Source organism: Pipra filicauda, unplaced genomic scaffold (genome assembly GCF_003945595.2).
Source record: "Pipra filicauda isolate LSUMZ 115617 unplaced genomic scaffold, ASM394559v2 scaffold50_size3627746_pilon, whole genome shotgun sequence".
NCBI lineage: Eukaryota > Metazoa > Chordata > Aves > Passeriformes > Pipridae > Pipra > Pipra filicauda.
In genome coordinates, this window is record NW_024104654.1 from 1274464 (window position 1) to 1291279 (window position 16816).

Sequence of the window (16816 nt, forward strand, 5' to 3'; positions counted from 1 at the left end):
GTAAAAAAAAAATCTAAGGAAAGATCAGGTTTCAAATTCTTAACATTTGTATTCATATATTAGGCTTGAATAAATTAGAAGTACTTAGTTACAGAACTGCATTTTGTAATATTTCCATAACTAAACTGAGGAAAAGCCTCTTAATCCTCCTACTTTTGGTGAGCTCTATTTTATTCTATTTATCTTACTAACCTCAGTGGGCCAAATGAGTAGCACTCTGAGCAAACATAGCCATTTTAGCAGTGCTTTCAAAAAGTAATGCAAATGATTAATGCAGTTGTTGAATAATGCAGCATTGATCAAAAATACTTGAATATTTAAGAAAACATCAGAACACAAATGAGATTGGAAAAAAAAATTAAATGATTATTCTTATTTTCCAACCAGAGAATTCTGGGTCTAATCCCATCTCCAACAAGCTACAGGAATATTTTTCAGACAGCATGATGTACATGGTATCTTATTGACACATGCAGAGCAAAGGAGTATTTTGAGGTCTCTCAGTTTGATGGTATGACTTGAAGGCCAGACTGTGACTTGGCTTTTTTGTCCCTTAGTAAAAAGAGCGCACACTCACTGAGAACACCCACTGACTGTATCATTCTGACTACAATAGTTAAAATGAACCAAATCCATTGCCCATAAATTACCTGCCTCCTTAGCTGGGTGATGAAAATAAAAATGCAAGCAGCTTGCTAGGTGAACACCTCGACAAGTGCTGTGTGACACTGAACTGAAATCCTGCCTGGCATGTCAAGAATGCTAGATACGAAAATCAGAGAAAATTGGCAACCCAAGAAGAATAACTGAGTATATTTCATGGTATGGGCAATGGATATGGTTGGCATTCTGTCAGAAAACTATGTTCTGTGTAAGCCGAAACACAAATCAGGGGAAAGGCCTGGTTTTGGTGGGGCTATAAAACTGCTCTTTTAAAGTGCCAATCTGCAGAAACATATATGGACAGCACCTCTGCACTATTATTGTGTGAGCAAAATATATACTGTTGGAACCAAAGTTACTTTTCTTTCAAAACTGTATGATAGACCTCTTGCTGCTACATAAATGTCCTGGCATAATTTATAGCCTACTGCTTCTGCCCTTGGGTAGGCAGGCACAGCAGCTATTCTCTGAAAAACATATTCCTGTGCATGCATGTGCAGGCTTCCCAGCAGTTTCTCAAGCAAGGGAACTGTTTTCCTCTGCTCCACCCATCACATAGCAGAGCTGAAGAAAGCCCTAGGTTTTTTGAACTCCCTACTGTCTTCTTACCAAACTTTGTTTTTCAGCTAGGAAGGGTATGTTCAGATTTATGAATATACCCTTCTACACTGAAAGCAAAGAACTCCCCAAGTTTAAGGCAACCTGGGTTAATTTACTCAATTTCCTCTTATTGTTTCTTCAAATACAGTAGAAGGTGTGTTTATCCACTAAAAGAATGTCGGAAGTATCAATTATTCATATATTATTTTCATTTCCCTAGAACAGAATTTAGGGACTTCTAATTTCAGACTAGAATTATCTTTCCTGTTTTCAAATACTTTCAATACACTTCAACATAGAGGAAAAAGAAAAAAAAATAAAATATTACATTTAATTCCATAATGCAGTCATTTTTTCATTCTTAAGTGCTAGCCTTACTTAGTATTCAAGTTACAGTAGGCTATTGCAAAAATAATGCCAGAACTGATTTGATTTCTGCACCATAAACTGATTTGTTTTTCTTCTGTCATATACTGTGACTGGCTTGTTATAAAATGTGTTGTCACAATACACACTTATTTTCTCAGTATTTGATTAATGTTAGTCCAAGAAGGTAACTAAATCAAAATTCTCTTCTAGTCCTTGAAGGATCACTGATTTGAATGAATATGCACTAAATATTTCGGAAGGAGGGCAGATAAGCAATGCTGTTTAGGTAATACCACTATTCCCTGGTGGCTTCACACTTGTGGTAGAAAAACAGTATCAAACAAGCACTCCAGTGTTACTGAGGTTACAAATGACCTGGAAAAATACAGTTTCTATGGATATCATTTAATGAAGACAAGTCTTGCATGTGCCATATCTAATATAGTGTTATTTTTATTTCTTTGCATGTATAAAGGCACTCTCATTGTATTGAGTAGATTTTGCAATATTTGTATAGCACAGAATTTAAAAATACTAGTCTTTTATGCAGAAATTATATATTATAGATAGTAGGATGATCAGCACCTTATTAAATACATAGCCAAGTTGGATTTTTCAAGAGACATTGTGTTCTATCTTTTAAAAACAGTTAAATATGGAGATTTAGCACTGTTAATACAACCTTCTATAGAAAAGGAATATACCGTTCATGTATTTTAAGTTGAAAAGCAATTTCTGCCAGAGTTATCTCATGGCCTTACCTAATCTGAATATATTTGCAAGAACTAATTTTTACTATGATATCTTCATTACATAATATAGCTAAAAAATCTGAAGAGTGATTGATTTAAACATCAATGGAAATCAGGAGCAGCAATACTGAAAAGACCAAGGAAGACTAAAATGCTATTTGTTTACATTCTGCAAAACTCAGCCTGGATCAGATAAACAGATGGATTCTTTCTGGAGGGAAATATTGCATAAGATTCTGAAATCAAACACAGAGAGTGGGAAGTGCAGCTACAAGCAACTGATGTTTTGCTTTTCATCACATTAAAATGACTTTCAGACCTGAAGTAGAATAATTATAATTTTGTCCTCGGTGCACAATTAACAAAAAATAACTTCTGAGCTATGCCACACCCTTGTGATTAAACAGCATTTTCAAAAATATTTAGATAAAGTCTGAACAAATCAAACAAACATGTAGACAGGAAACGCTGTTTGGAATGCACTCTCTGAAATGTACTATTATAGCCAGAAAGCAGCCTAACTTCAGAATTCAATCAAGCAAAATCTAGTATAATCTCATTACAGTCTTTGCAGTTAATGAAACCTATTTAAATCTCTGACATTTTGATTTTTAGAGCTGATGAAAGCAAAAATTACTTGGTTTATATAACACAAACATATATAAAGATAAGATTTTATCCTTTAGGTTATCCTCGCTATTTACCAAGCAATGCATAATATGAAAAGATTACTCTTCCACTACTCACTATTGCTCCAGGATTTCAGTAAATATTTGATACTGATTTCAAAGAAGCCAGAATCCTGCTGGCTAGCCATGTCTGCTGCATACAAAGAGGCTTCTGTAATTCTGAGCAGCTGAAGTGGCAGGTACTATGTATGTAGATGTGACTGTCACCAGTCAGTGATGTAAACGAGGGGTCAGAGGAGGAAATGAAGTCTCCACAGATCCACTTCTTCCGTTCATGGTAGGTAAGCTCATTAAAAAAAAAAAAAAAATCTCAACAACAGCAACAACAAAAACACACCATGAGATTTTTGTCCTTTGCTCTTCCTTCGGGGCTTGTCCTTAATTATATCTGAAGAGTATTTTATTCCCTCACCCCCTCAGTATGTATTTTCATTTATTCCATTCCACAATTGGGCAAATTTCTTCTGGTTGGTTAAGGGATAAGCAGTACCACAGCACTTGTTCCATAAGAACAGTTAGAGTATCTTCCCGAAGGGTGTCTGAGCTGTGCTTTTAATAACATGCAGTCTTGCCTGTCTGAAGCTTTTTTCCCATCAGAAGCTGTCAGCCCGAGCGTATGCACCTCCTCTTGCAAACCGAGTATCAACTTGAAGCCCCACTGACACCGTCTCTTCTGCAGCTGGAAGAATCTCACACGTACTGTTTAGCTTTAGCAAAAAAAAAGGCACTCTAATGAATATCCTCTGCATGCTCTGGTCAGCTGCTCTCCTTCCGCCTGTTCCCAAGAAGAGCACGCTGAACTATACACAACTGCATCATGCTGCGGTAAAGCAGAGCTGCACCCATATATCTGATTGCAGTGACGCTGGGGAAAAAAAAAGGCTCTCCCTCAGCCCAGTTGCACAACAGAAGCACTTCCAGAGCGCTAAACCCACGGCATTCAGACTGGCTGCTTCTGCTTTTCTTTCACTGCTACAGAAAAACGTGCTGTCATTTTTTTCTTGGCACTTTTTTTTTTTTCCTTCCCTTAACAAAGATGAGAGACAGCAGGCTGAATTTGTAACGGCAAATAACCCAGAGAGCTTACTGCTTGGCATTCACCTCTGAAAGAGTCACAGAAAATTCTCAGTTTGATATATTTTTTATCTTGAATAATGGTTTCTAAAAAGAAACTGAATTCACATAAGAAAACAAGGCAGAAGCAATTCACTGCTCGTTAATTTCTCTGTATTTTCAACAAATATACTTAATTGCTAGGTACAATTTCCATATTCCTAAGGTTTTATTTCATATAATCATACTACATCACTATGCATATTTTAATGGTACTGAAGAAAAAGAAGAAGAATCAGTTTCCAAAATATTTTTTGTTTCATATGTTCTTGGTATCATCCTTCCAGATATTATTTCCTGGGAATAACAGTACTCTTTTCACACTCAGTGGAATAAATTTCCTGCAGCATTTCATAATTATAGTATCTGAGCCAAAAAAGAGCTTGTCTGCTGCTGATTCTTCTAAAAACTTTGTCAGCAATTACATTCGCACATTATTTTTAGTTTCAGTATGTGGAATATTTGGTTTGGATTGGAAACTGAGGAACACAAGGGTCATTGAGATCAAGCTCCTGCAGTTCTCACTGAAAATATGCTGAATGTCTTCTGTAAACATACCTCATCTAGAGATAAGGTTTTGTGACCTCACTAATGGAAGGCTGTTGTAGAAACTCGCTTTTGAAACCTTCTTTCAGTTCCTAAATGAAATTGACTCAAAACCTGTTTACTCCCTTTCACGAACATGGACTACCAGAAATGTTCAGAGTATCTCAGGTTTGACCTCACCAACTACATCAATGAGAGCTGCTCACCTCTTCCTCCCTATATGGGTAATTATCATCCTATTGCTACCACTCTGGGCCCCCAATTTATGTTCTGAGACCTCACTGTCCCATCTGTTCCCCCACCTGCCCCACTGACAATGTCTCCTCTTTGTACCATCTTGTTTTAACCGGCATACTCCAGCTTTTTATAATTAAAGTTAAATTTAATACCAAATTAGGCAAGCCCCAAGGTCTAGGACTGATGACTTCCTACCATCCCACTAATTGATTTTTCAGCAGAGACAATGCCAGGTAGGTTTGGAAGTCCTTATTCACCCTCAAAAATGTTGCATTAATTCCTATGTTCAAGGATTTAAGTAATAATTTTTCCCGTGGTGCTACATCAAGTGCTTTTAAGAAAATGACTAATATATTAATTTTATCATAATCCTCTTGTTGATAATAAAAATATAAGGTTAATTTGCAAATAGTTGTATTTCCTAAATCCATATTGGATTTTATCTAATTTTCAGTTAAATCCATACCTTTAAATACAATCTCCCACCAAAGTTTGTTTCACTCAAAGTCTTGAGTGACAAGCAGCCTCTCTGTTGATACAGATCATTTTCCCCCTATAAATTCTTACTCCATCTCTCTTCTTCATGGGATATTGCACTCTTTAAAATCAATGTTCTTGTTTCAAAGTTGTAAAGGAGTAAGGATGTTTAACCATTTGCTTGTAATTCCTTCACCTATTCTTACTCAGCTAAACTCTTGATAGTGCTCACTTTAAATTGACACTCTCTAACCTCCAAGCCACAGCTGCACATTATCAATGCAATGGGGATTCTTCCAATAATTCTTTAGTCCTTTTCCATAAGAATGTTGGAGCATTCACTGAAATGGCTGGTGAGCTTCTGGAACTTGTTGCTGCTGGAGATTGTGGAGGTAGATAGCATTAGCAGCTTCAAAATGGTGATAATAAATACAAACTTAGATCTCTAAAGGACACTTAAACATACCTCTAACATCCCTAACATTGCAATAACTTGCTGGGGCATATGAGAGGGATGGGCTGCAGGAAGTGGCTACACCTGTGTGAGCTCTTCCCAAACAGTGCCTTCTACTGCTGCTGTTGGGAGAATACCAGGTGAGGTGGGTGACCAGTGGGCCCCATGGGATGCTCCTGAGGGTCTCACATCTCCCTCACAGGCAGAATGAAAAGTTTAAGGGTTTGTTGGTTGGTCGGTTTTGGTGCTTTCAAAATAAAGAAATTTCAGACATCCCTGTTTTCTTAACTCTCATTAACCAGTTCCTTTTATTTCTCAAGTTTGTCTTCTCAAAACTGCAGATCTATCCTTGCTTATCCTGACTCAGCTTGTGTGAACATGATCCAGTAATGTTCTTGTCACTTGTCCTTGGTCTTCACCAGTTATCAGATCTAACCAGCACAATCTTTCTTGACTTTATGATCATTTGGTAAAGAAATAAATGAGCTATCACATCCAAGGATATCTGGATTTGACTACCATAAGTAGAGTTTGTATCTGGGATGTTAAAGTATTACTTAATGCCTACTTGCACTTCCTTGCAGAATAACATTAAAATGGCTACAGCTACATTCAGCCATCTGTCTAGGAGTAGCAGATCCCCTAGCACTGTTTTTACTGACTTTCTTCAAAGTGATTTGGAACCAAAATTTCATGTATAGTAGGTCTTTTTTTAAACTTTGCATCACAATATTAATATACAACACAGAATCTCACTGCTTTCACCTTTTAGTATATGCTTCAGAATTTAACTTTAGCCTTTTTAAAAGTATAACCAATTAAAATCTCAATAACTTCTATCATTAATCTTAAATTATTTTTAAAAAATTTAAATGCTAAATTAAATTTAAATATTTCCCAGTCTAAATTTGCTCAAATAAAACATTCTCCAGTTATCATGGTTTTACTCACATTTTAGAAACACTCCTAAACAGGAATAACATACTGAAATGGCAGAACCAGCAGCATTTTAACCTAGTGTTCTGAACTTATTTTTGGGAGGCTCAAAAGACTAAGGAGTTTTGAAGATATAGAGCTTCTACTTCCATTCTTGCTGACTATATGATATTTACAATTTAATTACACATTCCAGGCTGTGAAAGATAGACAGGCATAAGCACACAAAATCTGTCAGTGAAAGTAAGCTGTCTGATGATGGATATTGCAGACTTACATTCTTACAAATGAAGTGGGCTTCTCTTTTATAATATTACTACATGGGAGTTGACAAAAAGAATGTAACTTTTTTTTTCACAGTTAAGAAACCATTGATCTAAAATGGAAGGCTTCTCATAGGTCTACCATGATGAAGCACCTGCTGATTACCATGATAATACAAACATTGCTTAAATTATAAATATTTGTGTGTAACTCACACTCCACATTTGTGACATGTAGTGCACCTTCTCTCATCTGCCTTCTGAGATCAGAGGTATCCTGGTAGATATGTATCCAGGAGCCTTGGGTACCTGGCTTATACTCTTCTCTATCTGAACAAAGTCTGCAGCTGTGGAGTTTCCATGCTCCAACTTTGGACAAAAGAAAGTGGGTGATGCTGTTCATCAGCAGGGTCAGAACTGTTCTCATAAGCAGAACATTGCATGAACAGCTATTCTAATCACAAAACATCTGAAAAATAGACTTCAAAACCTTAACTCAGTAAAGGAAAAAGAATAACAAAAACACATACTGCTGGAGGTATTCACGATATCTATCTTGAGGCATCCAGTTCAGATGCCTACACTGGGAGGTGAGTGCCTTCAGCATGACACAATAGTTCCAAAGCGTTCCAGTACAGAGCACAATTATTTGTCCAAAGCAGCCTGGTTTTCCTCGCTATATACACACGATGCTTAGAGTAACTACTTTTGCCAATTGGGTATTTAGATTTTTAATATTTAGTAGTATAGGTAGCAATTCTGTTTACAGTTTTAATGTCTACAATTTATAACAGTCATACAGGTAGTTTAGTCCTCTATGTTCTGAGCGATGCTTGCAGGAATTCTTAAAAAAGCACATGGAGATTTGAATATAGCACAGTCTTGCACAATCTTCCAGGGCTCATTTTAGCTTGGTATGAAAGGACCTATTTGTATTTCGCAATCTTAACTCTTCAGAATCTGAGGCTAAACGCAAAGAGTAGCTGAAAGTCTCTAACGGATGACAACAGTGAAAAAGCAAGTATAAACACTGGATTCAAATTTTGTCCTCCAAGTAGTGATGTGGACACAGATCCCAAAGCCAAAAGTAGCTTTGCTGAACTACTGAAAGTTTAACATATTATTTTTATTATTATTATTATTATTATTATTATTATTTTCTATGCCTTCATATAGCTCTTCCTCCTTAACTTGGGTCAATGCTATGTCCCTTTAGCCAAATAATGTTGTATGTTGAATTATTCCCGTGTGTCTGATTTCCATGGAATCAGCTTGGATTTATAGTGGTACGGTTTCTATAAAAGTTTAGCTGTCTGGAGTTTTTCACCCCAGGAGTAAGCAAAGGCTGCTTACTAAGGTCTTCGTCTTTTGATACAATCTAGTCCTCCTGGGCAAAATAAAGCAACCCTACAAAGAATGATTCCCAGGTCTCTTTGATACCAGTGCAGAACACACCTAAGAGGAAAAGAAAAAGGACCTAAGATACTGTCATTATCCCAGAACAGATTGCACTGTGTTCATGATTTCACATTCCCTTCTCTGGGAACCTCTAGCTTTCAGATGGATACTGGTCATAGTTGAACAGTATTCAGGTGCCTAAATATAGGTGTCTAGGGTGATTATAGATATCCTAAGGTGAGTTATTCACAGAGACTGGCAGATATGACATAAGACATACATTAGATCCACAGCCTTCTGAAGCGTTTGGAGGCTTTGTTTTAGACACTTATGTTTAGGTATCTGATTTTCTTCCTATGGTTTCAGGAGGAAAAAACAAATCCCTGTGTAAGCCAGCAACAAAAAAAGGAATAATATTTTTACTTTTAAGCAGAAAAAAACCAGAGTATTTATATGTATGTAGTGAGTTTATCTTTTTCAACTTGGCATTTGTTGAGTTTATGTGCTTATTTCCTTATATTAAAATATTTTAAAGTGGGCTTTTTGCTTTTCTTGTTATAGTTTGCCTAACACAAAACAATTCGAGCTAAGTATTAGCAAAGCAGCTTATACACATGCTTTACTAATGTCCTCTTAAAATGAAGATCAAAGTTGTTATCTAAATCAATTGAATTCTATGTACTATAATGTCCCTTGATTTACAAGGTAAAATAAACACGATGCTAGGATCCAAATTAAAAGTACAGTGACAGAAAGCACTGCAGAAAATAAGATTTCATTAGGCAAACCTGATTTCATGTGCTAAGCTCTAAATAAAGCAACAGAAATCCTTCTTAGTTAACGTCTCACTAGTTTTGCCGCACCATTTTGTTTTCCCTCCTGTTTGTAAGTGACTGTTCAGCTATTGCCACCTAGTGATGAGAAGCAAAACAGGCAGAAGCAGAACAGTAAATAACGGACAGGGAATGCATGTTTACATTGTAAACTGTGTCAAAATGGAAGACAGCAGCATAGAAATGAAGAGCATGTCTATATTTCCAGAGCAAGGATATCAGGCAATTTGGGTACAGTTATATAAAATATTTAAATAGAAGCCTATTAAATGGAATCTAATAGAGTAAAATTAACTTATTTTCATAGACACATGACAGATTCATGCACCACCCAGCTCTCATCATCAGCTTATTCAGTGAATTCACTACAGTAATTAAACAGGTTTTAAGGGGGTTGTGCCTTATCTATAAATAATAAATGATAACTAGGCATTTTGCAGAGGATTTATTGGTTAATGTTGGAATTATGCCTTCAAGATTCAAAATACAATTATCCTTCCCTTGACTTTGCTTTGGAGCTGTTAAACTGACATGTCCTGTTAGGACTCTGACATTCACTTCTGAGTTTCTCCCAGCTGAACGGTGTCTGGAAGCATCAGCCAGCCAGGAACAAATTTTGTTTGCCCAGACCTACCATACATATGCTAAAAATATACCATCCTATAAGCCAATATGAAATCTGCACCACTACCACTGGGGCACAGACTCAGGCAACACTGACGCAAGAATACTGCTGTGCAAGTCAAAATGCAGCCTGTGTCCCACAAGCACAGCCCACAGGCATCAGCAGGCATGAAGAATAACTTCAGCAGTATTTTCTTCCTGCTCTTCACCAGAGTTTCCAGGGATGATCCCTATACGAGCTGTTTTCCATTACTGGTATCCTATAAACTTATTTCCTTCTCAGTTTTGTGACAAACCCTTATTCTGTATTTTAGAAACAAGGTTACATAGCATATTCTCCAAACGTCCCAGCATGATGTGTCAGAACTTCCTCATAGCAGGAAATTTCCAAACAGCCCCTGATTGTGACCCTAATTCTGGGTGCTTTTTCAGAGACAAGATGAAGTAACTGAACCCTACCCACTTCCCAAAGTATAATTTCTATTTGCTAATTTACTCCTAAGAGATCCGTACCAGGTCACGCAGAGCCTAGGACAGAGGGAACACAGATGTTGTGGCTGTCCCTCTTTTCCTCAAGTTATTATTTTCTCATTACACACTGCACAGACTGAACCTCTCAGTCATATACTCAAAAATTTAGGACCGTATATATGTCGTAAATCCCCCCTTCCTCTTCCCTTCTGTGATGTAGTTGTATCTCTTCTACCCTCCTGACAGGAAACTCTATAGGAGGGCAGAGAAGCAGAAGCCAGGGAGGGGAAGGGCTGGAGCATGCCCATCACTAGATATTCATAGAGTCATAGAACAGTTTGAGTTGGAAGGGACCTTTGAAGATCTCCTAGTCTGAACATCTGCCATGGGCCAGGACACCTTTCATTTCATCACATTGTTCAAAGAAGCCTGTTTTGTTTCTACAGCGTCTCTAGGGACAGCTAACAATTACTGTATGTGACTATAGCTGAGATACAAGAGTTCTCAGCTTTTCTTCTCATTCTTGTGCTCGCCATTACCAGGCACACCCTGAGATTCAGGCAGGTTTCCCCCTCTTTTACCAGGGCCACAGAGCTGGGGCAAACTCGTCTCTCCCTTCTATCCCCAGGCATATAGGAGGCAGCCAGCTGGGAACCTGCCTTGGGAAAGGAAAAGCTCTTGACTATTCAGAGAGGTGCCTGAGATGCGATGGAAAGCAGAGCAAGACAGACAAGGATGGGGGTGTACCCACTCAGAGTGGTGAGCTGATGCCAAAACCAAGGCATCCCTGGCCCAAACACAAATCACATCACACACCTTAGTTTTCCTGACTTTGTCTCTGTTGTCGGATGACATGTTCAAAATACTCATCTTCCACAAGATACCACCCTGTAACATGCTGCAAGTGTATGACATTTTCATTGATTACCCAATTAGGAGGTGGAATCTTCAGTGTAATAGCTCAAATTTGCTCTCTCATACTAGCACATCCCTCAGACAGATCTTATCTCAATGTAGGCACTCATTAGTGTGATTTTCAACACAAATGTTTTCCTGAATCTCAAATACATTTACAGATACATATTCTCTCTCTTAATTCTGCCACAGCAGTTCTTAAAGCTTTTCCTGACTTTAAACAAGATGCTCTTGTGACAAGCTATTTGCTTACTTGTTCTTTTTTTAACTTTCCTTTCCATTCTCTAGTTTTGTCTTTAATTATTAACACTTCTTCCTTTCTGGTTGACCTATTTGGATACTCACACCTCAACGTTTTCATTACTCTGTAGAAAGGTATCCTTCTGCTTATGTCCCTTTGCTCCACCAGAAACATCAACCTTAGAAAGTAAGTTGATTTTTCACTTCTCTCATAAAATGGGAACACGTGTTGGAAGGGTTTCAACCAACTTCCATCTAGTATAGATCAAGATGGGACGGACATGGAATCAGGCTGTACTACATTTACTGCCTTACACCTTCCTATCAGGCATCATGCTCTGCCAGCCATCAGAGAGATATCAGAGAGGCCATCAGACCAGCCCTTGTAACACCTCCACAGTTCCCTCAGATGGGTCTTATGCATACAGCACTCACTGTGAATGAATCAAAAAACTGCTACCTCTTGCAACACCTGCGTAAGAATTACCTGGCTGAAACAGGATACTGAGCACCATCAGAATTAGTTGATCCGAGGTAACTAACAGTTAGTTATCTACAGTTATCTACAGTTATCTACCAGTTTTTCAAATTATGAAAGATATTGTATGTATCACTGTATTGATTTGCCACCTTCCCTGACATGTACTGCCACAAACAAGACTGTACATCCTTCAGAGTAGGACTCAGATCTTTCCTGTGAGTGAAGTGCTTGGCATAGCTGGAGCCTGGCTCATTACAGGATGAGCTTTTTTTCTCATTTTACTCAAAAGTGCTAACAAAAAATTCAAGTTCAGGTAGCTCAGACCAGTGCTACTTCCAGTTAGACCAAGAACCTAATGACTCAGCTGGATAGCATCTACAATTTTAAAACTGCTTTTTTGTTTCAAAGCGGGAAGAAGTAATGTTTCAAAAATCAGGATTACCCAAGAAGTCATGCCAGGTGGTAAACCAAAAAATTTTTCTTTCCCTCCCTGCAGTTTATGAACAGGACATGCACACAAACATACACTTCTTAGCTCACTTGATACCTTTAATAGCTAGGCTGTCAATCACTATGCCCTTCATCCCTTTAAAAATAATTCTAAATATCCAAAGTAAACATAAATAAGTGTCAACAAAAATCTTCATGAATCAGGCCACTGGCCAGGAACTTTACATAAATGACTGCTGTGAGGCAGTGTCAGGAAAAATCAGGCCATACGATTTTACAATGAAATTTCTGTTCCTCATGGTTGCTTTTCCCTCACATTCCTCATTACGTGCAGATGACCCTCCAGTTACAGCTTCTGCCTTAGCGCTCTCCTGTTACTACTCAAAATTATTTTTTCCATTCTTTGAAGAACTGATGTCAGTAAACAATCTCAGTCCTAATCAGTTGTTGAATGGAATGTCTTGTTTTATGTAGTTTTGAACTCACGTTCTATATAACCCTCCCAAGCAAGCACTGGTGAGACACAGCATATGGAGCTTACTATGTAATATCCTTAACTTGCAGAACAGTGTGTTTAGATGTTAGCTAGATAGGAGACAACAATTTGGTTTAAAAAAAAAATCTCACTGATCTTATGTAAGAACACCTGATCTGAACTTGCAAAATCTTTTCTATAATATTTTTTTAAGCATTGGGAAGGAAACCTTTTTTCTAAATTAAAACATTACCTATAAGTATACCTATTATTTCACCTTTTGAAGTAACCTGTGGCAGTTGAGATCTCAATTTCAGAGAGAGTCTTTCTTTGCTGCTTTTTTTTCCTCAATATAGTACTTTTTAACTGATGAGCACTTGTTTGAGGACTCTCCCTTGCTGTGGGGAAGGTTTTGCAACATCAACTCTCTGATCTAGGCACAGGCAATAAACAGAGCTCCAGCATCCTCCAACTTACTGCTTTTCTACAGAAGCACAAGCATCCTCACACAGGCCAAGTTAAATATATGTGCATTCTTTGTAACTGGGTCTTTTATACCCTCCAGAGTTCATCTCTTTCTGCTAAAAAAAAAATGTCTTGGTTCTCCAACAGCTACGAGGTCCAACACAGCTGATTGTTTATGTCAGAAAAAGGTAAATTACCCTCTTCTATGTTACTCAAGGTTTCTCTCAGGCTACATTTGAATGGAAGCTGCAGTTTAGTGAAAAAATGTACAATTTACAATCTGCTTTTTATGAACTAAAAGAAAAATATTTTAGGCTTAGTACACAAGGAAGAAAGCACAAAAAGATGTCACATTTAAAATTGAGTGATTTCCTAGTAAAGGCAGTAATTATAGTTGCTTTAACTACACTTAAAATGATTAATGATCTTGAGTCAGTACAGTCTAGATTTTCAAAGGCATTTAGCTTCTGAAACATCTAACAGTTGCTTTGTAGATTATTAAGTGTCTAATCTGGTTAAGTATCAAACTCCCATGTTTGTACTTGTTTGTCCACTGCAGCATTAAAGACTCTGAAAATCTAAACTAATTTTTTAAAAAACTTATTAAAATTAGCAGATCTTATTCTCCCCCATGTCTTTTTTTTTTTTCACCAGACCAGAAGAGGAAAATAGGTTCTTTCTTTTTGATCTCTGGATTGGCTCCTCAGCTGTGAGATCTAACATACAGGGTATATAACAAAAAAAAAAAATCCACTGAGATAGAATACTTTTATTTGAGTATGATACTTAGATCTGGAGAAAATCCAGTTAACTTCTTTAGCAACCTAATTCAAAAGGGATGGGTGATCATAAAAAATAACAACTGGGATTCACCTGTTTTGAAAGCTTTCAGTGGACCTGCAGGCGGTGTTGGGTGTGGAACTTGAGCTCATGCTCAGTCGGGTACTGGTGCTCAGTGACACCGTATCCTCCCGACTCACACAGGGCTCTAACGCACGAACCTTGCCTGAACTCTTCCACAGATCAAGGGAGGTCATCGCTACCTACTGACTAATTCAGTGAACTAAGAACATAGCACCAGCACAGGCAGAATCCTTTATAAACTGGAAACTTCTCCAAGAACATAAGGATACTCCTACCCCATCTGATAATACAACAGATTTGATGTGGAGTGTGTTTTCTGGTTTGACTTAAGTTAATCTAAGATTCTGCTACTGTTGGAAAAGCTGTGAAGTTCTTCTGTCCTCTCTTATTTCTCCATAATTTCCATCAGGTTGCCTTGTGGTGGCACTAGTTAGGAGCAGCAATTTAATTTGGGTAGTGTGTGTGTCTTGGGGCTAAAGTGTTACCTTCATTAGCTCCAATTGTGAATGAGGTTATGAGTATCCCCACAGAAGCACATGATCACTATGGTCAACACAAGGGACGCTGATGGGTGTTTAGGTGGGGAAAGGCAGAAAAGGAAAATTATGTTTCTAAATTGCAAAAAAATTGTTTAAAAAAATCAAAGACATGCTTTTCATAGGTATTACATGGTTAAACAGCTTTCCCAACTGCTCATATGCATCTACAAACATCTATAACAGGCACTGCATTTTATAGTAAGAAAATTCTTCAAACCCACTTTTCTGGCTGAGCCGTTATTGAACTTCGGCTGTCGCAGGAACAGATACATTTTAGGTTCAATTGCAAGAAACATGGCCAGAAAATGAGCCTGAAGATTTAAAAAGCCAGCAAGCAGGTCAGGTCAGAGAATGTATTTATTTCTGGTCCATGTACATTGATTCAAAGTAGCAAGAAAAGAACCAGAAAAACCTTCTTCCAAAGCTATTACAGGTAATGCTAGATCCAGGTTAATCTGCAAATGCGAAAACAAGTACTTATGGATTCAGCTATGAGACAAAAAGGTAATATTTCACATATATATGCAACACTACTAATTCTCAATAATATAGAATCAGAACAAAATAATTAATCTAGACAATCATCTATGTGGACAACAGCCTGCATGCTGTTATTATAAAACAACTAATGCTACTCATATTTGTTTCTATGAGGTTTCATCAGCAGATTACAATATTAAACAGATACAGAACCTTAACTTGCCTACTTCATATATAACACAAAGAAAGGCAGACGGAAAATTACGTCAAAAGAAAAATAATGAAATTATTTTCACAAAATTCATAGAAAATCAATAACACTTTATTAAAAATAAAGTAAAATAAGTGTTCATAAATATGGACCATTTAATCCAAAAGTTCTTTATAAAAGACAACAGTAACTTATGACTGATAAACACACAAGCCCCATGCTTCATTATTTTAAAACCTGAGGTTTCAGAAACAATCATGTCAAAATTTTGAAAGCTTGGCTTTTGAATCACCAATGTGGGAGCAAGCAATATTGTTTGCACAGAAGAAATACTTGGTCATATAAAACTATGAAAAAATGGAAGCAATGAAGAATTCATTGGTAACTTGCTTCGCTAGAAGGGAGAAGCTAAAGGTAGGCTACAGATGCGGGACTTATTCAACTTAATGCAGGTGTTTCCATTTCAGCTTCTCAGATTGGATGTCTTATAATCAATGTAAAAAAAAAAATAAGAGCTGGTTCATCCCATTTTAATACTAACATCTACAGCAAATCACCCAGAATAAATGGTTATAATACCTATATTTCCCCAGTGTCTCTAAAGGGAACTTGACGTGACTAGCGTGTTCAGCAAACGTCTGAGTTTGGAAAGATGACACCCCAGTTATCCAGATAAGAAAATGCTCATAGTGAAAACCCCCAAAACAGTGATGCTGACTTTGTCCACAGGCTTTTTTTCTCCATAATTCTCTTTTGAGACTAGCAAGCCTTGTAAGATGCAAAGCCACTAGGAGAACACAAAGCCGTTTCTTACCACCTCCAGCTTGAAGGACAATCTATTTCTGTTTATGAATACAGACAATTTATTTCCCTAAAAACTGTTTTAAATAATAAATTTAGCCACGTATAGCTAAAATCAGGATCGAAGTGAAAAATCTGAAAATACCTTATAAAAAGGAAGACAAATCTGCTAAAGTTACTGCACCTGTTCCTTCTAGACCTCTTGTGTGAGAAAGGGGCAATGATAATGCTCATGGAAGTTCCTTCTGCTATTTCTCCTGAAAGTATCAGAGTGGAGGAAAGCAAAGGAGATTAGAAAAGAAAGGTGTCTGCAACTCCTGCAACAATGGACATTGCTTATAGGCAATACACAATGAAGTAGGTTTATAGGATTGCTTAACAGTTTTATCATTTATCTATCACAAAAAGCAAGAAAAAAAAAGTAGATTCCATTTTCTGTTAATATTTCGTAGGGAAGGTTATCAATTTAA

The 16816-nt window shown here is 37.3% G+C and overlaps 1 protein-coding gene across 7 annotated transcripts in view; it reads right to left on the reverse strand.

The window, feature by feature from the left end:
- FRY (FRY microtubule binding protein) overlaps positions 1 to 16816 on the reverse strand; it is a 207861-nt gene that overhangs the window by 163926 nt on the left and 27119 nt on the right. The window contains exon 1 of one of the 7 annotated variants that reach the window (XM_027728915.2): positions 3132 to 3906. The exons of 4 other annotated variants lie outside the window; for them this stretch is intronic. In XM_027728915.2, coding sequence (XP_027584716.1) covers positions 3132 to 3201 — 70 coding nt within the window. In that variant the 5' untranslated portion in view covers positions 3202 to 3906. Of the gene's footprint in view, positions 1 to 3131; positions 3907 to 16816 lie in introns of those variants that run through there. 2 more of the 7 variants (XM_027728914.2, XM_039386874.1) reach the window with 2 other exon arrangements.